Source organism: Oncorhynchus mykiss, chromosome 6, assembly GCF_057628025.1.
Source record: "Oncorhynchus mykiss isolate SJ-2025 chromosome 6, ASM5762802v1, whole genome shotgun sequence".
NCBI lineage: Eukaryota > Metazoa > Chordata > Actinopteri > Salmoniformes > Salmonidae > Oncorhynchus > Oncorhynchus mykiss.
This window is the reverse complement of record NC_143027.1, coordinates 39,652,037-39,677,490: the sequence shown is the minus strand read 5'-3', so window position 1 is coordinate 39,677,490 and position 25,454 is coordinate 39,652,037. Positions and strand designations below refer to the sequence as shown.

At 42.3% G+C, this 25,454-nt stretch overlaps 1 protein-coding gene across 13 annotated transcripts in view; it reads left to right on the top strand.

The window, feature by feature from the left end:
• Positions 1–25,454, top strand: part of aopep (aminopeptidase O (putative)) — a 124,364-nt gene that overhangs the window by 75,882 nt on the left and 23,028 nt on the right. For 4 of the 13 annotated variants that reach the window (XR_016496663.1, XR_016496664.1, XR_016496661.1 and 1 more), the window contains exon 14: positions 201–301. The exons of 7 other annotated variants lie outside the window; for them this stretch is intronic. Coding sequence is in view for 2 of the 6 variants with exons in the window: in XM_090237908.1 (XP_090094034.1) it covers positions 18,995–19,171 (177 nt within the window). In the remaining 4 variants the exon portion in view is untranslated. Of the gene's footprint in view, positions 1–200; positions 302–18,994; positions 19,429–25,454 lie in introns of those variants that run through there. 2 more of the 13 variants (XM_090237908.1, XM_090237907.1) reach the window with 1 other exon arrangement.

Here is a 25,454-nt window from a genome sequence, read left to right as displayed (position 1 = left end):
GTATGTGTGGGTGTGCACATGATTGTATGTATGTGTCTGTGGCTGTGCGCATACGTATACAGTATGTGTGTATGTATGTGGGTGTATCAAGGGTCTACTAAAGGATATTAGTCATGCTCTTGTGGTAATGGGCCTCATTTTGCTCTCATTTTCATCTGTGGTCGGTGTAATGAGAGGGTCTCTCTGCCCCTGCTAATCAGCTCAGGAAACCCTGTAGGGGAAGGCAGTCTGACACCGGCGGGCAACAGCTTCTTTGGCCGACATCCCAGTCGCTAACCAGGTTTCCATCCAATCTTTTAATGTGAGTATAGATGGTTAGATTATAATCACCAAGTCCTTGATTAGTGAAATCAGGTGTGTGAGAGTTGGGCTAGAACAAAACCCTTCACACCAAGAATTGGGCTGTTCTGTTTTGCTTGTCTGTGGTAAATCTTCTTGCTGTACACTGCTTGGGAATGTTCCAGAGACTGAGGGAAAATGGGGGAAATTAGTCTCCGATCAACACAATATCAACTCATTCACACCTAGGTGATGACCTGTCCTATATAACGCAATCCACCGTTTACTGATTGCCATAGCAACAGGCACTATGCATACCGGCCCCCTCCCTCTGCTGCCTCCTGAAGTCAAGTCAACAGTGACTGTACCACTTCTTTTACATTTATATTTTAGTCATTTAGCAGACGCTCTTATCCAGATCGACTTATAGGAGCTTAAATATATTTATTGCTTAAATATAGCATGGTGACCTCAGTGTTCCTTTGCAGTGGTCGTGACGTGTTTATAATGGGACTTATATGTGTTAACACTAGGAGAGCCAAGAGAATCATGTTGACTCAAAGAAAGTATTTTTTTAAGTCATGTCCCCCCCCCCCCCCCCGTCCTTGACTTTTACTAAATATGTCTATATAACACACTATCATTGTTAGAATCTTAATATCACAAACCAAATTTGTGTTATGAGTAGTTTTAAGAGGACATAAATTTCCCCCCCCCTGCATTCACCGCAAATCACTCACTGGCAGTCAGCCTGCGTAACTGATGGCCCATCAAAATGGCAAAATGTGTAGATTTGCAGGAAATTAGCTTTCAAACTGCACAATTGTCTCTCAGCCTCATGACAAAATGTGTACAACAGTATTATAAAACTGTACATTTTTCTCTCTGCCCCATGGTTTTTTGGGGGTTTAGCCGAAAGACAAGTCTTTAAATGATGGGTGAGAATATTATCAATTGTTAAATTGCATATCAAGAATCTGATGAACAGTGCAGCTCGAAAGTGACAGAGGCAGGTAAACATTTTGATGTCTATATAGTATCAGAAAGACTATTAAACTCTGAACTCCATTTCAAAATCTAACTTTTTGGCAGAATTACCATGATTCCATCCGCTCCCAACGTGAACTCGCAACACTCAAAGCACAGTATTATATTTCAACTCAAAATATGCCATTCTGTTCTTTTGAAATGCATTTTAAATGATTATTATTGCGATTGCATGTACTGTATGAAATGTATGTATTAGACTGTTAAAATGTTGGCGTTCAAAAGATGTCATGGAATGGATGACTTTCCCATAAAATTCAATTCAACATTTTGGGACAATGTAGCCCCCCTATTTACACAAATGACAACAAACATGTCACTCAAATCAATACTTCCTAGTTCCATGTATCAAACAGTTATTTCAGTTATACTAAAACTAGGAAAATCTGGAGAGTCCCCTTCTGATTAAAGACCCATATTATAGACCCCCAATTGTGACAATAAAATAATAACAAAGCTTATAAGCAATAGAATATCAAAAGTCTTCCCAGACTTGATACATAGCAACCTAACAGGGTTTTATTTAAAATAGACACTTACAAACAAATACAAGAACATGTTTCAGTTTAATACAATACGCAAAGAAACAAGACATAGATTAATCAATAATGGCTGTTGATGACAAAAAGGCTTTTGACTGTCTTGAATGGCCTTCTCTATTCAAAACTTTGGAAGCTCTCAACTTTCCAGATAAAATAATACATTTAATAAACATGTTATATAACTGTCCTAAAGCAAAAATATAAACAAATAATACATTATCTGATAAAATCGCTTTAGAAAGGGGCACAAGACAGGGATGTTCACTCACTCCACTCCTGTTTGCAATAGCAATTGAACCGCTTGCAGAAAGAATTAGACCGGACCCAAATATAACAGGTACCAGTATTGGTAAACATGAATATAAACTAAATTTATTTGAAAATGATCGCCTGATATACCTGACCAATATTGAAAACTCAATGCCCTCTTTGCTAAAAATGTTTTCAGAATACCAAAAATGATTTTATTTTTAAATAATGGCAATAGGAAAAAATAAATATATCACTACAGTATCTACAGCAATCATTTGGACCACAAAAATTTGAAATACTTAGGATGCTTAATAAGTGACAATAAACAAAAAATATATAAAGATAACTTAAATTCATTACTCAACAATATGAAAGCAGATCTAAGTAAATGTAATAATCTTCCCATAAATCTTACAGGTAGAATAAACCTCTTTAGAATGGCATGGCAGCCAAAGTTTTTGTATTTATTTTCGGTAATACAAATTACCCCACTGATGACATTCTTTAAAAAAGTTTAATCGGTAATAACAGACTTTATACTGTATGAGCAAATAAAATGAATAGAACAACAATAAAAGTTACACAAGTCCGAGGGTGGTTTTAACCTCGCTACCCAAGGCTTTTACATGCAACATATAGTTAAATACACTAAAGAGGAACAATGGGTACATATTTAAGATGTGCATGCTCATCCCCAGAATCTAAAGCTGAGAAAATGAACAACACAATAACAAAATGGAAGAAAATGAAACATATTCTACAGGAACCAATATCACTTCCTAAAAGCACAACAATCCTTGGATTCCTTTTCAGAATTCAAAGCTAAGTTGGTCCACATGGACAACTAAAGGCATAGTAACTGTAAATGAATTGGTAACAGGAAATACATTTATTTCCATGACGAGGGAGATGATGATGATTTCCATGTTGTTTTTGTGATATGGAAGACATCTAAACCTTGCAGAGAGCATATCCAACTGACAATCTCTTAGAAAAAAATATGAACTATTGGAACCAAGACATGAAAAGAATTGATGTTGGCACAAGATAGAGGGAAAGTTGGAGTTTAAACTAACGAATTTACATTTAACAAAAATGTACGCTTAATCCAGTAAGGTCTGGGTGCCTTGTAAGGATCCGACGGCGAGTGGGTAATCCGCCTCTACCATCAGTCTTATTAACCAACGTGCAATCATTGGATAATAAAATGGATGAGCTCCGATCAAGACTATCCTACCGACGGGACATTATAAACTGTAATATCTTATGTTTCACCGAGTCGTGGCTGAACGACGACATGGATAACATAGAGCTGGCTGGGTTTTCGGGGCATCGGCAAGATAGAACAGCTGCCTCCGGTAAGACAAGGGGTGGCGGTCTGTGTCTATTTGTAAATAACAGCTGTTGCAGGAAATCTAATATTAAGGAAGTCTCAAGGTTTTCCCTGCCTGAGGTAGAGTATCTCATGATAAGCTGTAGACCACCGTATTTACCAAGAGAGTTTTCATCTATATCGTAGTTGTCTATTTACCACTACAAACCGATGCTGGCACTAAGACCGCACTCAATGAGCTGTATAAGGTCATAAGCAAACAAGAACATGTTCATCAATGGCCTGACTCCCCCTCCACTCAGTATTTTTGTTAAACAGAAAACCCAAACATATGGCAGCAGATCAGCAAGGTCTGCCATGAGAGGTGACTGTATAGTTCCCTTAAGGAAAAGCACCTTTAGTAAATCCGCTTTCTCTGTGAGAGCTTCCCATGTCTGGAATACACTGCCATCAGACACACATAACTGCACCACCTATCACACTTTCACAAAAAACATGAAGACATGGCTAAAGGCCAATCAGATTTGTGAACATAATCCCTAGCTGTGTATTGCCGCTTTCCATGTTGTCTGTTGTCTGTAGCTTGTGAGGTGTGGAAACACTTTGTTGTTTTTTTTTGTCTTGTTGCTTTTTGTTCTATGTTGCTCTGTCTTATATGTTGCTCTGCGTGTGCTCACTGCTCAATGATTGTCTATATTATAATTGTTTTTAATAACCTGCCCAGGGACTGCGGCTGAAAATTATCCAGCTGGCTAAAACCGGCACTTTTACTGAAATGTTGATTAATGTGCGCTGTCCCTGTAAAAATAAAAAATTAACTCAAAGATAAACTCAATCCAGAGACAGCACTCCTAGTGGCCGCGGACTTTAATGCAGGTAAACATAAATCCGTTTAACCTAAACTTAGGAATAAACCTTTACAAAGCTCTCCCTCGCCCTCCATTTGGCAAATCTGACCATAATTGTATCCTCCTGATTCCTGCTTACAAGCAAAAACTAAAGCAGGAAGCGTATTGAGCAGTGACTCGCTCAATACGGATGTGGTGAGATGACGCAGATGCTAACCAGCAAAAAAAACAATAAACAATACAACGAACGAAAAGCTTTGTCGTCGTGCAAAAATACATGCAACCAAACAAAGACAAGATCCCACAACTGAAGGTGGGAAAAAGGGCTGCCTATGTATGATCCCCAATCCGAGACAACGATAGCCTCTGATTGGGAACCACACTAGGCCAACAAAGAAAAAGAAAACATAGATATACAAAAACTAAAGCACCCACCCTAGTCACACCCTGACCTAACCAAAATATAGAGAATAAACAGGGATCTCTAAGGTCAGGGCATGACAAACAGGGCTGTTTGGTTCTGGTTCGTCTGCTGCTAGGTCCAGCTAGGACCCCTATCCTGGCTAGACTCCTCTGATGAAAGACACTACGACGTCTGCTGGACCTGCAACACTACACACACACAAAGAAACTAACAAACACACACAAGGCCTGTGCCATGTGCATGTCTGAAAGACGACAACCCAATCCATTACTGACACGTTGGCCCCTGCGTTACCAGACACTGGGTTACCAGCCTGGTCTCTGATGGCGGGAGGTAAAGAATGAAAGATTTACAACTCTAAAGTAATTCAATGGCGTGAATTATGCCCCAACCTGGTCTGAGGTTGGTAGACAGGTCATGGTGTATGGTATGTCTACCTCTGTGATCCCATGTTGCGTGCCCTAACCATGTGCACCCAGTATTCCTCAGACCGTACCGTGACCCACCTGAACAGAGCATTTGAAGGGTTATGGTTAGGAGGGGAGGGGAGGGGACACCACCATGGAGTCATGTGCTTTCTATTATACACGCACACACACACACAACCACAGGAGAGTGGATTACTGCATTCCACAAAACACACCAGAGGGAAAGATTCCTCTCAGCTTAGATTAATGAGAGAGAGAGAGAGAGAGAGAGAGAGAGAGAGAGAGAGAGAGAGAGAGAGAGAGAGAGAGAGAGAGAGAGAGAGAGAGAGAGAGAGAGTTTGAGTTTTTATAAAACCTTTATTTTTTACTCAAGTGTTAACATAAATAATGACACACTGCCTTTTCAGAAATGAAATAACAAAATGTAATTCCTAAACAAAAATAAATACATAACATATACATTCAACTTATTTCAGCAGCAAAAAATAATTTCCCCTCCTCTACAAAACAAAGTGCTCCTTCGTAAGCCCACTTCTCCTCAAATAATAGGAGATCTTTTACAGCTGAAAAGAACTCAAAATCTACTTTTATTCTTGCTTTCACTAAACCTTTAAAAACACATCTTACATCCTGCCCATATCCCGTTTCTATCTTATGTTTCCTACTCAGAAAAATTGACATCTTAGCTTGTCCCAAAATAAAATTTAACATTTGACATTTTCTTTTCTGTTGTTTACTATATTGAAACCCCAAAATAAAAACAGTGTTATTGAAAAACTCCCCTACAGCTTTAAACAAAGATTCCAACATTTCCAATAGCGGTTTTATCCTCTCACACTCCATAAAACAGTGAAAAATGGTTTCTCTTATATTACAAAAAGGACATCCATCTCTAACATCTGAGTTAATAACAGATACAAAAGCATTAACTGCAATGATGCCATGTAAAACCCTCCATTGCATATCACCAGTACCCTTTTGTAACGGTGGTTTGTACAGTGCTCTCCATGCTGGCTTTACCTTGTCATCAATGCCCAATTTTACCCTCCATGGAGTATCTTTTCTATTTTTCAATTTATCTTTATTCAACACCTTGACACACCCCCTATACAATTCCTTCCCATTCACCTCATCCAAACCCACCTCCTCCAACCCTCTCAAATCCAGCAATAACGCCTTTCTTTCTGACTCTGGGATATTTGGTGTAATCCCTAGTTTTGGAAATGAGACTTCTTCATCTTGCACCTTCTTCTTGTGGCTACTAAGCATATCCCATTCTTCCGCTGACAGAGCCTTCCTACAGCTCCCCAGCATTTGTCCGACAATCCTTTCCGACCTCATCCCCAAATGTTCTGCCACCCTTCTTCCATCCATTAAGGCGGGCCCAGCCATGGCCATTAACTGTCTTAAGGTGATGATTTTCCCCTTCACCAGAATCTTGGAGAAATGTGGAACAGCTGCAGTTGTACAGTCCAGTCTCGCCCCATACACCAGAGGTTCCTCCAACAGCCAATGCACTGACTCCGCTGAAGTTCTTCTGGACACCTTCATTATGCTCCACACTCTGAGAAGGCCTCTATAAAACGGAGGTACTCCCTCCCTAGAAATCTGGCTACTATCAACCAGAAATAAAGCCTTCTTTAAACCTAATCCTCCAACCCTCTGTAATATAAGACCTGCCACCCCTCTCCACACCACATTTTCCGGTCCATAAAGCAGCCTTTGAATAAACTGAAACCGGAAAGCAGCAGCCCTACTAGCAAGATGTACAAGACCTTGTCCCCCCTCCTCTTTTGACAAATACAAAACACTTTGTGGAACCCAGTGATATTTATCCCAAAAGAAATCCACAATAATTGCCTGTATCTTAGCCAGAAGGCCAGATGGTGGTTCTAAAACTGACAACCGATGCCACAGTGCAGAGGCAATCACATTGTTAACTATAATAGTGCGCCCTCTATATGACATACGAGATAGTAACCAACGCCATCTCCTCATCCTCCCTTCCACCATTTCAACCACCCCACTCCAATTTTTTTCCATAGTCCCCTCATCTCCTAGATACACTCCAAGATACTTAAAACCTCCCTTACACCATTCCAGCCCCCCTGGCAAAGCCATGATCCCTCCAGACCATTCTCCAATCTGTAAAGCACAACTCTTTTCCCAATTTACCTTTGCAGAGGATATTCCCCTAAAACGATCAACCATTAGACTCAAACTATCCACCTCCGCTTGATTTTTCACTAGCACAACTACATCATCAGCATAGGCTGAAAGACGAATAGGAGGAATATCCTCTGAAAGGCACACCCCTGCAATGCGACTTCTAATGCTATTTAGTAGTGGCTCTATAGCAATAGCATATAACATCCCAGACATAGAACATCCCTGCCTAATACCTCTACACACTTTAAAAGGAGCACTCAAACCACCGTTAACTTTCAATACACTTTCAATGTCACCATATATCACCTTTATCATGGCAATAAAACCAGAGCTGAACCCAAACGCCTCAAACGTGTGCCATAAATATTGATGTTCAACTCGGTCAAATGCCTTTTCCTGATCAATTGAAATTAGACCAGCATCCAACCCAATAGCCTTAGAGACGTCCAAAAAATCACGAATCAGAGAAATGTTATCCCCTATCTGCCTGCCAGGAACACAGTAGGACTGATCCGTATGTATGATTTGCCCCATCACCTCCTTCAGCCTGTTGGACAAAGCCTTTGACAATATTTTATAATCAGTACACAATAAAGCCACCGGCCTCCAGTTCTTCACCTCCCTCAGGTCACCCTTTTTAGGCAGTAGGGTGAGGACAGCCCTTCTGCAGCTTATTGGTAGTAACCCTCCGGTTAAACTATCATTAGCTACTTCTAACCAATCCTCTCCCAACATAGCCCAAAAAGACTTAAAAAAGTCAACGGGAAGCCCATCAATGCCTGGTGCCCTTCCATTTTCCATGCCATTTAATGCAGTGTATAAATCCTGCAAAGACAATGGTTGCTCAAGCTCAACCTGAGCTTCTGCAGGCACCTTTGGGAGCCCATCAAAGAACTGCTGTGTCACTGTTTTGTCCTCTTTGTACTCACACTTGTAGAGCTCAGCATAGAACTCTACTGCCCTCTTTCTAATTTCACTAGGGCTAGTGAGCTCTTGTCCAACAGCTGATTTGAGACAATGAATAATTTTTCTTTGTCCATTCTTTTTCTCTAAACCAAAGAAAAATTTGGATGAGGCATCCATTTCAGATATGCCCTGAAATTTACTTCTCACCAATGCCCCCTGTGCTCTGATACCCAGCAGATCTGCCAATGCAGCTTTTCTCCTCTTGAGGGCCTGAGTATGGCCTCGATCTCCTGTGGTCTCAACCAACGTCATGAGTTCCACTATTTCAATCTCTAGGGCTTTCATTGATCTGGTGATATCCTTGGTGACATTCTCCGTGTATTGATTACAAAATTGTTGAATCTGGATTTTCCCTATATCCCACCATTGTTGAAGGGATACAAAACTGGTCTTTTGAGACCTCCACCTCTCCCAAAAAAAACTGAAACAATTCCTGAAGTGAGCATCACTCAATAAAGTTATATTAAAATGCCAGTATGCGCTTTTAGGTTTTACATCGTTAATGAACACCACCTCTGTTATTAAACAATGATCAGAAAATCCCACTGGAGTTATCACACTTGATTTACAGACCTGAGATTGATGCTCAAAAACATAAAACCTATCTAACCTGGCCATAGAGATGATGTTCTCTCTCACATGCGCCCAGGTGTACTGCCTTGTTCCTTCATGTTGACTCCGCCAAATATCACACAGTTCATTTGTTACAATAAGGCGTTTTAAAAACGTCCTTGAGGCTATATGAGGTTCTTGGTGATTTCTATCTAAATCGCTAACTGTGCAGTTAAAATCCCCAGCAATAAACAAATAATCTTCTTTGTTACATTTCTCAATGGTATTTGATAATGTCTCTAAAAAACATACCCTCTCAACTGTCACCACTGGGGCATATACATTTATCAGACACATATTGATGTTTTCATACCTTGCTCTAACTTTTAATAACCTCCCCTCAACTACCTCTTCAACCTCATATGACAAAGGCAAAAACCCTTTTGAGAACAAGATAACCACACCCCCACTTTTTGAGTTTTTATGACTACACACCACTGTCCCCCCCCACTCCTGTTGCCACATAACTTCATTTTCCAAATTACTATGCGTTTCTTGTAGAAAAATTATGTCACTTCTCTTTCCCCTCATTAACTCATACACCATGGCTCTTTTTTTAACATCTCTTGCCCCATTTACGTTTAAAGAAGAGATCTTAAAACTGCTCATGGATAAGAAAAAAATACAGAGGAAGATACAGCCACCACATCTCTTTACAGAGTTAAAACTGCAACTGAACTCTTTCATTTTCTTTAGAATTTGCATCACTTATTACTCTCGTGACCACTTTCTTGAGTCTAGCAATTTCAGGGCTTTTCAAACCTCCCCCTGTAATTTTTGACATCAGAAACTTTGCTGATTCAATAAACAATTCACGTTCAGGGAAAAAATCAGTTACATTGTAATCCTGCATATATTTCTTCCCTTTTGTCAACTTCAGAAATTGACGTATCTTCTCGATCCCATACCTCCCTTCCACCCCATCTATCTCACTATATTGTTGTGACGCGTCAGATGACTCACTCTCGCTATCCTCCCCAGAAGAAAACCCCATCTCTACAACCTGTTCATCTTCACCTGATTTATCCATCTCTACCTTTCTCTTAGAATTAGACCCTTCACCACCCCTTAAATTCTTCCTTTTACTCCTCGGTATTTTGAAAACATCCGCTTCTTTTTCCGTTATTTCAATCTCCTCTTGACCTCCAATTTCATTTTCCAGCACCACCTCAGCGACGGCAGTCGCAATCTCACCTAGTGTTTCCCCTCCCTCTTTGTTCTGATCTACCACAATTGCCCCCGTATCCACAATGCCTTCCTCTCCTACTTTTCCAACCACATCTGCCCACCTTCTCTCTTCCCCTACACCTGTAGTATTTTCATCCCTTCGCTGTGGTACGTTAGTTGCACCCGCACTAAAGCTACTACCAGGCTCAGCGCGTTCATTCTCGGGACAATTACGCACCAAATGCCCCTCTCTTCCACATCCAAAACATTTCATTGATTCAGTAGATGCATAAAAGACATAATCAAATCCATCAATCTTAAAACTAAACGCTAAATTCAGTTCATCTCCTTCCTTTTTTAAAATCATATGCACTTGTCTCCTATGAGACACGACATGTTTCAACAACGGAGATTTGCATCCAAAAAGAACATTCTTTATTGTAGATACGATTTGACCATGGCGAGATAACTCTCGCTCTAACACTTCATCTCTAACAAATGGTGGCACGTTAGAAAGCATAACTTTCTTCGCAGGATTCATAAGCGGAAATACCGGCGTCTGTGTCTCCCGCAACACAACACCCCTCTCAACTATCTTATTCACCTTTTCAATTGAATCTAAGAATATCACTACAGCGCTATTCATCCTTGAGGCTGATTTAATGCTATCATACCCAATGATAGCACCCACAGCCAAGCTACATTCTTCCACTGAACACCCAGCCGCAGCAGGAATTTTTACTCCATGCCTCCGACTAAGTTTTTCAAACTCTACATTTCCGCGAGTGGCCATTGCAACCAGCCCCACCCGCTGGTTGTGCCCTCGCGAAAAACCAACCTCAAAGATCCCACCACCCCTATACGTGCTTAGTGATAGTTAAACAATATACCCTTAAAACAACTAAACTAATCAATATATATATATGAACATACCAAAACCCAATAGAGTGAAAAGAAATTCCATTCGTTCTCACAATCACTCCTGCTTGACGACTCACTCCCAGCATGCACTCCGAGAGAGAGAGAGAGAGAGAGAGAGAGAGAGAGAGAGAGAGAGAGAGAGAGAGAGAGAGAGAGAGAGAGAGAGAGAGAGAGAGAGAGAGAGAGAGAGAGAGAGAGAGAGAGAGAGAGAGAGAGAGAGAGAGAGAGAGAGAGAGAGAGAGAGAGAGAGAGAGAGAGAGAGAGAGAGAGAGAGAGAGAGAGAGAGAGAGAGAGAGAGAGAGAGAGAGAGAGAGAGAGAGAGAGAGAGAGAGAATGAAACATCTCCTTCTATTGTAAGTGTAGTGAAATATACCCTTATCAAACATATTAGCAGTATGCACAAAGCTGTAGGTAACAGAAGTATCTCTCTCCTCTCCTCTTAGTTGACTCTTTCCATCGTAGCAGTGGCCCGGACCATGGTCCATTGACTAGAGGATACTGTTGCATGGGAAGCCGAGGTCCGAGAGGCTTCCCTAATGTTAAAACAACGTCCGTTTCACTGATCTCTCATATATAAAGCACTTCACCCCAATAAGAATCTGTTGATTTAGCATTACACGTTTGGCTAGGAATCTCTCGAGCGTGTTTGTATGTGTGCCTCAATGGCACACTTGTGTCAGGCCTGGCCTTATAAACCATAAATCAATCCAATGCTGATTTATTGAGTCAGTGTACACACACACACACACACACACACACACACACACACACACACATACACACACACACACACATACACGACACACAACTGTAAAGATGCAGGTTTTATTTGAACTGCGTAGATGTATGCTTTATGTAAGCTGGTAATTGGTACAGCACCTTCCTCTTTATCACACTCCAGAGTCTGGCCTTTAAAAAGTAGGGCCTATCATTAATGGAATGTTATTTGCAGGAAAGTATAAGGGATGTGCGCAAAAGGCATAATATGTATCACTGTTTGTGAAATGAAAGGTAGAGTGTTTTATAGTATGGACAGACTGTCAGAGATAGTGAGATTGAAAGAAAGTATGGATCTAGACAGAGAGTTGAAAATATCCAGAGAGAGAAATAGATGGAAAGATAGAATGAAAGATAGAGGTACCTGTCTGTGGTGTATTTGTCTAATTTATCACTCAGCGGTAGGTCTGGTTTTTGGGGGGCATTTGAAGCTCACTACCTGTCTCATCACTCTACAGGAGGTGTGTGTGTGTGTGTGTGTGTGTGTGTGTGTGTGTGTGTGTGTGTGTGTGTGTGTGGATCTGGGTGTGTGGATCTGGGTGTGTGGGTCTGGGTGTGTGTGTGGGTCTGGTGATGTGTGTGTGTGTGTGTGTGACTCCATGTGTGCCCATCCTGACATGTCATTTAACGTCTGACAGTCGCTCAGTATAATGCCACTTTGTGCTTTATGACTCTCCCAGGAATACACACACACACACACACACACACACAATGGTGAGACATTTCACTAAAATGGAAAAGATATCAGAGGGAAACCCACACATACACTGAGGTAACATCTGTGTCTATTCAACAGCTCACTCACAAGAGTTCACATTGGATTTATACCAAACACCAATTTGACACATAGTTAATTGTATAGGACAGAGAGTGGTTGGGTAAATTACATTGTGTGTTTTGAGTCATGCTCTCTGTAAAGCAGCCAGTCTTCTGTTGGAATCTGAATCAATACTTTCACATAAAACCTAAAGGGGTGATTCAGACATCACCTCATTCATAGGTTTTCATGGGGTACAGTATGTAGTGTGTGCGTCAGTGTGTGTCTGTCTGTGTGTGTGTGTCTGTGTGTGTGACTGGGGTGGACTGAGTGCTAAAACATGTCTGTGCTGGTACTGATTGAAGAGCTCACTGGACCCTCAGACTGCCCTGACATAATTAGCCTCCTCAACCCTCTCTCACGCACACACACATACACCACACACACACACACACACACCAGGGTAGGGCTTAATTCAGAATTTAGTTTAGAATTCTTGAATTGAAGTAGTAAACAGGATACAGAATTGCAATTTGAATTAAAGGAAATACAATTCAAATGCCTTCTATTCTATATTAGGTGTAGTCTATGCAAATATCAGTTTTGTACATAAAACATAAAAAAGGACATTAAATACATGCATTAGTTTAACCCCCAGGTGAACCCTGAGCCATTCAAAAAGAAGCCAAACAAATTAAAGGGTTGATGGAAATATAATTGGCTATTCTAAGCATTCTATTCTAAGGTCAAAAGAGTATATGAACATTGTTTCCAGAGAAAAGGGATATATTATTTGGTATGTGGAAGTGTAATCTGTCAGATTCAATGAAATTCATGTTCTATGACTGAGTGGGATTTATTTTAATTGCACTGAATTAAATTCTACTTCCTGTGATGTGTGGCCAATTTAATTCTAATTTCCTTTTTTTTTTTTTGGAGTCTTGGAGTCTTTTCCAAAATTCTAAATTGAGGCCAACCCTGATATACTTAAGTGATAATGCCAGAGATGCCGGTGTTTGGAGGATATATTTGCACAGGTGTGTTCGTCTCGGGCCGGGCAAACCATGCCAATATATCCTCCAAACACCGGCTTCAAGGACATTATCACTTTTATACAACGGGTTACCAACATATTCAAACAATGATTGACATATTTTCATTAAAAAAAATATTATTTTGATGAATTTATTCAGACTATTTCATCCTTCCACAAGATATAGTCCCGAAACAAATCTAGGGTTGCTATCCAAGCCGTCTGGTCGTTTGTTCTATTGGTTCGGTTGCCAGAGACGCGGCCCAGTCGTTCAGTCTTTTTGTTCTGTATCTATGGACGCGACCCAGTCGTTCGTTCTAAATGTTCCATTGCCATACTGGGTGGCAACGTTATTATCCCTTGCTTTCTAGCTAGCCAACTGTGGCTAACTTACAGTCACGTCAAACAGTGCAGACAATAACAACAGTAGCTGCATTTGTTTAAGCTGTTTTCTAGTGACATTTCTTTGGATACATAAACAATGAGCTAATGAGGCATGATTTCTCCTGGCATAGAAAATGTGCTCTCTCGTTAGGACACGGTGGTTCAGAGGAGCTAGCCAACAACACAGCTAACACAATAACTTTAAACTGAAGCTGGAATGACTGCAAACTAGCTGCACCTAGTTTCATTTGGCCTTTTTTCAATGACTTTTCTTTGTATATGTCCATAAAAATGATGCCAGCTGATTCATGATTTCGACTGGGGGAGAGACGCTGCCTGCCTCTCTCTCGTCCCGAATCCCGACACGTTCATTACTATGGGACAGCTGATGATCGAATTTGAATATTGAAACAATGTTGCAAATGTCGGAGAGACAGACAGTAGGGTTTTTACAAATCTCCGCTGTTGAAAATGATATGTTTGTCTAAAAAAATTGCTTTTTTATAGCGGAGATGATCAAGTTTATAACTTCCCTGCCTGGGCTGATGAGACAGTGGATTGCGCAGTCAGATGGAACAGAGTAAATATGCATTTTAAGGTCATAGCTTTAGCCGGTGGTAACTTGTGGAATAGACACAGGCTGGAATGCGGTTTTAACCAATCCGCATCCAGGATTAGACCCACCTGTTGTATAAACACACACACACACACACACACACACACACAGAGTAATGAAAGCTTTATGTTACTGGGTTCATAGACGCCAGGGATTATGCTTCCCGCACATTAATCCAATAACTACATGTCTTTGAGATCTGAGTGTGTGTATCTGTGTGCGCATGTGCTGGCACTCAGGCAGTCTAACTCAGGCAGTCTAACTTAGGCAGTCTAACTCAAAAGTCTAACTCAGGGAACTTTGATGTTAGCGGAGGCCACAAAATTTGAACTCATCATGCAGTGGTTCGCGGGTCTGCGTACCCACATTCATACGCACACATGCAGTCAGAGCCGGCCCTAGCCTTTTGGGGGCCCTAAGCAAAATGTAATGTTTACAGTTAATTTCCTGCAGTTCTACATATTTTGCCAAGAGAAAATGTTGCAGTTTTAAAGCAAGTTTGCCGCAAATCTACACATTCTACACATGGGGCAGAGATAAAATGGAGCAATTGTATAACAAACTTCATGCAATTCTACTGCTTTTTGCCATAGGGTAGAGTGGAATGTTTGCAGTTTTGAATATGATATCAGAGTGAGAGTGACAACCAAAATCAATGGGGGCCCCCCAGTCGGTAATTCAACCATGATTACTACAAGTTTAGATAGTCTTGCGTCCAGCTAACTTACAATCTGAAATGTTTTTGCTGACATGAGCTATTGAGTGACTCTCTGTGACTTACATAATACGAGATAAACTGTTGATGCACAACCACATTTTGAAATTGTGCCTTGTGAATTCTACTATCTGAGTGTGGGATGGGCGTAAGCCGCAAGCTCTGGCTCTCCGAGGGTCACGTGTTCAATCCCATTGCTTTTTTTCTCTCTCTTTTTTTTTTTTTACCCTATCCCAAACCTTAACCCTTAACTTACCATTTAGAATGAATGCCTAAACTTAACTGTCAAGTTACTACTGTTGTAACCCTATCCCAAACTTAACCGTTGAAATTTGACATTTGGAGAAACTTCCAAATGTCATGTTTGGAGAAACGTCGGAATCTGAAGTCAAATAGGTAAAAGTGTGAGATCTTGTTGATATAGCAGGGCCCATATGGTTCTGGTCAAAAGTAGTGCGCTATAAAGGGCGGTTTGGGACACAGTCCAGATTGATACATACCACACACAGAGATCAAACATGGACACCCCATTTCCCAGCTTCCTCTGTGGTCAGGTGCTCTCTAGTCAAAGACAGGCTGGAAAACTGGAAGCAAACCAAACACGCGCACACAGACACGCGCATTCCAAACCACGACCCATTATGCCAGACATGTCATAGAATCCAAGTCTGAATTGAACGCCAGGCTGTGCTTTTTCCGTCAGAATATCATGTGTTCTTTTCCTCTGCTAAACTGGCTGTGGTTGTGTGCATTATGATGTTATGCTATGAGAAACCTCTGTCTGTGTGGATCACTTCTCTGATGGATATAGAAGAATAGAGGAAATGGCGTCTTCATCCGAATTGAATTGAGCTGATGATGATGTATCAGAGTCCAGTTCTACCTGGTCTTCTCTCTGGGACTCAGCACAGAGGCGTCATGCCCATCGGGGGCACAGGGGAACGTGCCCCCCTCAGATTTCTTTGTTTCTCTGTAATACTACTAGCCACATAGCAATTTCATGAAGTTGGCTTTTAGCTAGTGCAGATAGGTTCCTAATCTCCTAACCTCATAACTAGCTACCAAGAAGCCATTTCAGGCTATCAATCAAGTTAAAGTAGTTAGCTTGGCTAACTCTTTTAGCTGGCATGCCTGCTGGCAAGGTTGGTAGACTTTAGAAAAGCAAGCAATAACTAAATGTACTGAATAAGACTCACATTCCTTTCAATCTTTTACCCAGATTTGAGCAAAGATGCATAAAAGCATATTTAGTTTCATTTAAAAAAAGGCCCACCGGTCAGGACAGCTCAAGACAGCTCAAGTTTAATAACACTTGGATATTCAGAAAAATATTCATGTTTTTTTAGATTGAATTAAGCATAATGATTATGGCTCTCGATTGCAGGAAAAGCTGTTTCAGGGGTTTGAAAAATGCTAAATTCTCCATCTTCCAGACTGTGTGGCCCTAGCCACCCCTCCGGATCATCCCCTAGCCACCCTCACATACCAATTAGACTGGGCTCACACTTCCTGGTTATAATGACCAATTATTGAAGACGATCTCATCCTAGATTTTCTGTCATTGATGATGGCAGGTTTGGAGTAGAATTGTGGAGAGGGGGGGTTTAACAGCAGTCAGTATGATCAACAGGGTAGTTTGACAAGCTATACTTTCAGTCTGTAGTGTTCTATGAATTGTGAACTGACAGACTTGTCCTCTCGATGTCCTCTGCTCCTGTCTCCCAGTCGTGTGTGTGTGTTTTGAGGATGTCTCTCAGTGGCGCGTGACTTTGTTGATGTGAGCAGATATCTGGGCTTAGTCTATCTGATATACCTTTGTCTGTCTGTCTGTCTGTCTGTCTGTCTGTCTGTCTGTCTGTCTGTCTGTCTGTCTGTCTCTCTCTCTCGCTCTCTCTCTCTCTCACTCTCTCTCACACACACACACACAGAACACATACCTCCGTCAGCTCAGACACATGAGTCCAAACGCCAGGGTTCAAACAGGAGGCACACACACCCCACACACACACACACCACACGCACACACACCGCACGCACACACGCAAGCAGTTCTCTCCCTCTTTCTTACTTTGTCTTTTTCTCGCTTACGCTCTCTCTCTCTCTCTCTCTCTCTCTCTCTCTCTCTCTCTCTCTCGGTCTCTGCCTTTCTTTCAATAGGGACAGATCATATCTCTACACAGTAGGGGTCGTATCAGTGTATGTGTCTTTCACCCCTATTGTTCTAAACATGTGGCTAACCTCCAGCTTCTTAGCTCAATGAATTCCCTTTTCAATTTACAAATGGACTTAGTTTCCATGCCTTTGTGTGTTATTGAAACACAACCCTCATACGACAAGGTCAAATTACCTCCAAATTACCAGATAACATGCCAATTTTATGTTGAGTGACCAAGTTACTTTGTGTGTGTGTGTGTGTGTGTGTGTGTGTGTGTGTGTGTGTGTGCGCCCGTATGTGTGTGAACCCTCACTGACTCTTTGTCCGTCTCCAATTAGCCCTGATGACTTTTTTAACCAGGAACCGTTTGTAGCTGAGATAATATTTAGTCACCCTCCACAGCCATAGTATCCTTCTGCTGGGCGGTCACTGTATTTCACAGGGATAATGTTTAGACACCCTCCACAGCCATAGTATCCTTCTGCTGGGCGGTCACTGTATTTCACAGGGATAATGTTTAGACACCCTCCACAGCCATAGTATCCTTCTGCTGGGCGGTCACTGTATTTCACAGGGATAATGTTTAGACACCCTCCACAGCCATAGTATCCTTCTGCTGGGCGGTCACTGTATTTCACAGGGATAATGTTTAGACACCCTCCACAGCCATAGTATCCTTCTGCTGGGCGGTCACTGTATTTCACAGGGATAATATTTAGTCACCCTCCACAGCCATAGTATCCTTCTGCTGGGCGGTCACTGTATTTCACAGGGATAATGTTTAGACACCCTCCACAGCCATAGTATCCTTCTGCTGGGCGGTCACTGTATTTCACAGGGATAATGTTTAGACACCCTCCACAGCCATAGCATCCTTCTGCTGGGCGGTCACTGTATTTCACAGGGATAATGTTTAGTCACCCTCCACAGCCCTAGTATCCTTCTGCTGGGCGGTCACTGTATTTCACAGGGATAATATTTAGTCACCCTCCACAGCCATAGTATCCTTCTGCTGGGCGGTCACTGTATTTCACAGGGATAATGTTATAGACACCCTCCACAGCCCTAGTATCCTTCTGCTGGGCGGTCACTGTATTTCACAGGGATAATGTTATAGACACCACCTTTCCACGGGTCTACCTTGCAGTCAAGATTAAGCCAGTACAAATGGCTGGAAAAAAATTAAACCTTGAACTTTGAAAAGCTTTGCTATTATTATCCTATATAGCGCACACGTTCCATACATTGAGTGTGTGTGTATGTTTGTGGGTACCTGTGGGTAGGTGCTTTCTGAGCCTCTTTCCGGCACCAGGTCGTGCGTAGCTCTGAATACTCTCCTCTCTTCCTCCCCTCCTTCTCTTGTCTTCCTCATACTTCTCTTTGTCTAAGCTAACCTCCAGATGTTTGTATTTGTCACCACTGGGCCCATTCTCCTCCTCTCTCTCTCTCTTTCTCTCTCTCTCTCTCTCTCTCTCTTTCTCTCTCTCTCTCTCTCTCTCTCTCTCTCTCTCTCTCTCTCTCTCTCTCTCTCTCTCTCTCTCTCTCTCTCTCTCTCTCTCTCTCACACAGCGGCTCTTTTGTTCTGGTCCACGTCAAAGGCATCTCTGTAGGCTTGCGTGTATACGTGCCTGTATTTTGAAGACCGACCGGTTTGTTTCTCCACTGGGAAGAGAGGAGGAGAGAGGGAGGAAAGGAGGAGAGAGGGAGGAAAGGAGGAGAGGGAGCCTTTCACAGCGGAGACGTTAAGCAGACTGTGGTTTGTGGCGAGGCACTGAGTGGCAGAAATGAATGAAACCTCCACAGGTTTGCGCGCACGTGTGACTGTGTGTGTGTGTGTTTGTGGATGTGAGGTTTGAATAGGTTTTGTGAGAAGGACAATTGTGAAATTGCCCCGAAGCTGAAAACTGAAAACGTATCAGTAGGCCAATGACAGTAGTTTGAAAGGCTTTGCTTGCAGTTAAGGTTACAAGTCTGAACATTAAAGCTGGTGCAGACACACTTCAGATGCTAGTGTTCACATATGTGTGTTTTCCTATGTGTTTGTGTGTGTGTGTTCTCAGCTGCTGTGTGTTATACAGGGTGGGCCGCAGTAGCTCTTCTCCAATCAGGCAGTGGGCCTAGGAGGCTCTAGCCAATCACAGAGCAGCGTTAGGTCACAGGGGGTTGAGAGGTGAGAGAATGGGTGAGGCTCTGGGGGTACCTCCCAGAACAGTTGTGTGGGGAACCTGGTCCTGAGGCCACTCCAGGGTAGAACGACTGCCCCCTCTGATTGAAGCCACGGACGATCAAGTCCGACTGCGGTACTGCAGGCATTGTTTGCAGAAAACCGGATCCCCTACCCAAAAAATGTAAATCTTCGTGTAAATAAGTAAAAAAATGTAAAGACAATCATGGTACCAACAATTTCTTCTAATACACCAGATGTCCTTGAACCGATTATTAAAACATTGCGTACATGTGAAGTTATGAGGATAATTTAGTTGCTAATGTAAATCTACAGTACCCCGGTCGGCATTCAACTTGAGTTAAGGATCCGCATGCTTTGTTCGGCTGGCGCCTATCGGAACTCAGCTAGGTGAGCCAAACGAGTGTGCTCTCATACTCCCTTAAAAAACCTTCGCTTGAAAATGAGAAAAAAGCGCCAATAGTACTGTTTGTCCATTTTGAGACGCTGTAGCCAGTATACACTTCCTCAAAATAGAACAAATTCATTTTAAGATACCAACAACAACAACAGAAACGTCACAAAATGTTGTCATAATATATGCACGAACTGCTCAAACTGTTTCGAATGGGAAGCATAAATAGTTTTAGTAAATGGTTTAGTAGTTTTAAGTTCCTTGGCGTACACATCACAGACAATCTGAAATGGTCCACCCACACAGACAGTGTGGTGAAGAAGGCGCAACAGCTGCCCTTCAACCTCAGGAGGCTGAAGAAATTTGGCTTGTCACCCAAAACCCTGACAAACTTTTACAGATGCACTATCGAGAGCATCCCTGCGGGTACAGCCTTGTACGGCAACTGCACCCTCCTCAACTGCAAGGCTCTCCAGAGGGTGGTGCGGTCTGCACAACGCATCACCGGGGCAAACTACCTGCCCTCCATGACACCTACAGCACCTGATGTCACAGGAAGACCAAATACATCATCAAAGACAACAACCACCCAAGCCACTGCCTGTTCACACCGCTACCATCCAGAAGGTGAGGTCAGTACAGGTGCATCAAAGCTGGGACAGAGAGACTGAAAAACAGTTTCTATCTCAAGGCCATCAGACTGCTAAACAGCCATCACTAGCACAGAGAGGCTGCTGCCTACATTGAGACCCAATCACTGGCCACTTTAATAAATGGATCACTGGCGACTTTAATAAATGGATCACTGGTCACTTTAATGAATGGATCACTGGTCACTTTAATAAATGGATCACTGGTCACTTTAATAAATGGATCACTGGTCACTGTAATAAATGGATCACTGGTCACTTTAATAAATGGATCACTGGTCACTTTAATAAATGGATCACTGGTCACTGTAATAAATGGATCACTGGTCACTGTAATAAATGGATCACTGGTCACTTTAATGAATGGATCACTGGTCACTTTAATAAATGGATCACTGGTCACTGTAATAAATGGATCACTGGTCACTTTAATAAATGGATCACTGGTCACTTTAATAAATGGATCACTGGTCACTGTAATAAATGGATCACTGGTCACTGTAATAAATGGATCACTGGTCACTTTAATGAATGTATCACTGGTCACTTTAATAAATGGATCACTGGTCACTGTAATAAATGGATCACTGGTCACTTTAATAAATGGATCCCTGGTCACTTTAATAAATGGATCACTGGTCACTGTAATAAATGGATCACTGGTCACTTTAATAAATGGATCACTGGTCACTGTAATAAATGGATCACTGGTCACTGTAATAAATGGATCACTGGTCACTTTAATGAATGGATCACTGGTCACTTTAATAAATGGATCACTGGTCACTGTAATAAATGGATCACTGGTCACTTTAATAAATGGATCACTGGTCACTTTAATAAATGGATCACTGGTCACTGTAATAAATGGATCACTGGTCACTGTAATAAATGGATCACTGGTCACTTTAATGAATGTATCACTGGTCACTTTAATAAATGGATCACTGGTCACTGTAATAAATGGATCACTGGTCACTTTAATAAATGGATCCCTGGTCACTTTAATAAATGGATCACTGGTCACTGTAATAAATGGATCACTGGTCACTTTAATAAATGGATCACTGGTCACTTTAATAAATGGATCACTGGTCACTTTAATAAATGGATCACTGGTCACTTTAATAAATGGATCACTGGTCACTTTAAACAACGCCACTCTAAATAATGCCACTTTAATAATGTTTACATATCTTACATTACTCATATCACATGTATATACTGTATTTTATACCATCTATTGCACCTTGCCTATGCTGCTCAGCCATCGCTCATCCATATACTTACATGTACTTATTCTCATTCACCCCTTTAGATTTGTATGTATTAGGTAGTTGTTGGGGAATTGTTAGATTACTTGTTAGATATTACTGCAGAACTAGAAGCACAAGCATTTCGCTACGCTCGCATTAACATCTGTTAACCATGTGTATGTGAGCAATAAATGTTATTTTATTTTTGATTTCAAATGAGCGGATGTAGCACTGAGCTACTGTAGGCTGCAATGTCACTTCCTGGAGTATCTCAAACGGCGCATGTTATGTCTCCATGAGACGCCATCTTAACCGACTTCAGTTGGTTTCAAAGCGCTATAGAGGCTTCACATAAGAATGATGGTGTGACGTGGTCAATGGCTTTGTCCATTCATATATACCGTCAATGGGTCACACTGATCACACAAACACGCATGAAACACATTTGATACACACACACACATGGTGGTGTGATGCTGTGGGGTGATGTCCATTTTATTTATTTTTATTGAACCTTTATTAAAAAATATATATAAATATAGGACAAAACACACATCACGACAAGAGAGACACCACAACACTACATAAAGAGAGACCTAAGACAACAACATAGCATGGCAGCAACACATGACAACACAGCATGGCAGCAACACAACATGGTAGCAGCACAAAACATGGTACAAACATTATTGGGCACAGACAACAGCACAAAGGGCAAGAAGGTAGAGACAACAATACATCACGCGAAGCAGCCACAACTGTCAGTAAGCGTGTCCATGATTGAGTCTTTGAATGAAGAGATGGAGAAAAAACTGTCCAGTTTGAATGTTTGTTGCAGCTCGTTCCAGTCGTTAGCTGCAGTGAACTGAAAAGAGGAGCGACCCAGGGATGTGTGTGCTTTGGGGACCTTTAACAGAATGTGACTGGCAGAACGGGTGTTGTATGTGGAGGATGAGGGCTGCAGTAGATATCTCAGATAGGGGGGAGTGAGGCCTAAGAGTGTTTTATAAATAAGCATCAACCAGTGGGTCTTGCGACGGGTATACAGAGATGACCAGTTTACAGAGGACTATTGAGTGCAGTGATGTGTCCTATAAGGAGCATTGGTGGCAAATGGTAAAGAACATCTAGCCAGTCGAGAGCACCCTTACCTGCCAATCTATAAATGATGTCTCCGTAATCTAGCATGGGTAGGATGGACATCTGAATCAGGGTTAGTTTGGCAGCTGGGGTGAAAGAGGAGCGATGACGATGTGTCTATGGAGTGAATTGACAGTGTATGGTACGTGTCGTGAATGTCCCATAGTGATAGCAGGAGTCTCTTTGCTAGGCCCTTCTTGTCTGTCCCTCCCTGCTAGATAAATCAGCAGCCTTGTCTGAGGTTGAGACACTTTGTGTGTGCTTCTCACAATCAGGCTTAGCATACACTGCAAGCTGTGTTGGGGGGTTTATCCTTCTAATCAAGATAAAATGACACACACACACACACACACGCACGCGCCACATTTAAGCATCTCAATCCCAGAGCATGTTATGATTGTGATAAAAGCAGAACATCCCGGAGGAGAGGGGAACAGAGAGTGATATCACAAACATGAGGGGCATCACTCTAAGGCATCCGCTATCTCTAAGGTGACCCAGCTGTGATGTCATCAGCACAGATTGATATCAGCACAGAGAGTCGGCTCTGGTTCCCCGGGCTGAAAGTCCAACAGAGAAACACGTGACTCACTAAAAATAACCTTTCCCTCTTGTTGTTCACTGTTTGCCCAATCATTCAATGAATTGTATGAATGCTCGAACACACACACACACACACACACACACACACACACACACACACACACACACAGTGAGAGGCATCCTGCTTACATGTGATCTATAATTCAATAAAGTCACCTCTCCCTATGTGGGAGGAAATCTTGCTGAGAGGGGCCAGATAAATGAGAGGGTGGGGAGGGAAGGAGGAGGGGAGGGATGGAGGTCGGAGGGGTAGTCAAAGAGATTGACTAACATTAAAGCTAGAAATGGGGAAAGGGAAAAATGGAGAAAGAGTAACTCTAGTACCTGAGGCGGGGGGCTGAGGCGTTTAGACGCTGGTGCCAGAGAGCTTTTACGAGTCTGCGGTCAGACAGAAATAAAATTCAATGGAGCGACTGAATGGTCTGTCACACACAAACACACACACATGCGCGCACACACACGCGCGGTTGAATGGCCTCTGAGAAATCACTGTTGGGTTTTATAATGTCACAGTGATTCCACGTCTCCATCACCCATAATGCATTGTGACTGAACTAGCATTCTGAGACACACACACTCAAATCGCTGTAAAGGAGGGAGGGATATGGACAGCAGGGGAGAGACATACAGCTCATTGAAATGCCAATGTGACTTAGTACCGATACGGATATTCCGGGAGATGTTGGTAGCAGTAACGTTGATAACAACCACATGATTTAAACGTCGGAACTATGTGGATGCCACGATAGCAGTGATTCTCTCTCTCTCAACGAGCCATGACAGAAGAGGTGTTTTAAGGGGGAGAAAAAGATTGAGAGAGAGGGGTGGAGAGGTAGAGAGAAAAGGTCAAAGATAAAGAAGCTCTCGGTGTCCCTCATACACACACACACACACACACACAGGTTGCTTAGTGTGGTATCCAGTGTCGTTGCCATGGAAGTTATGAACGATCACAGGATTCTGTCTGTCTGTAATAGCAGGAAGGTTTTGGGAGTGTTATTACACTCAGCTACTGTTCTATTACTGGACATGTTTCAGTTGGTAAAGCATGGCTTTAGGTTGTGGGTTGTGGGTTCTATTCCCGGTGTCATATATTACAATATTATCACTATCTTATGTTAGGGTGGTTATTGCTCTGGGCGCTCCCATCTGACTTCGGGAGACATGTCTTCTTACAATGGGGTATTCAATGTGCCACTGTGTGTGAACACGCCAGTCTGTATGTTTGAGATCAGTGGATATTAAATCCCGTTTCACTGACCTCCAAAACAGCAAGTCATCCTCCAAGCAAGAATGATAATGATGATGGTTCTCCTAGTCCAGACCAGGCGTTTGAGGCTGATGAGGCAGAAACACACCATTAGACAAGGCTGAGGGGGAGGGGGGGGGGGGAGGGGGGGCGTCATGGTTGGAGTAACCACTTTGGAGAGGGGCGGAGACATAAGCATGAAAATATGGGGGAGAAAACAGAGGGTTTAAACCAAGCCTCTCTTAAATGGCCATTGCTCTTCATGCCACTCTGAGTAGTGTTTGTAAGTGTTCGTCAGTGTATTTCTGAGTAGGAGTTGTGGAGGGTTTTGATAGGTTGAATGGAAGGATGGATGTGGAGGAGTATGAAACAGACAAGCAAGACCAAACACATTACCTCACTAAGTGGTGTTGTGTGCGTGTGTGCGTGCGTGCGTGCGAGTGTGTGCACGCCTGTGTGTTATCGGGAGGGGAAAAGGTGATCTCCCTGCCTGGGAACTCCCTACCCTTGGAGAGGGCGCCGAGGGTGGCACCACACACACACACACTGTTT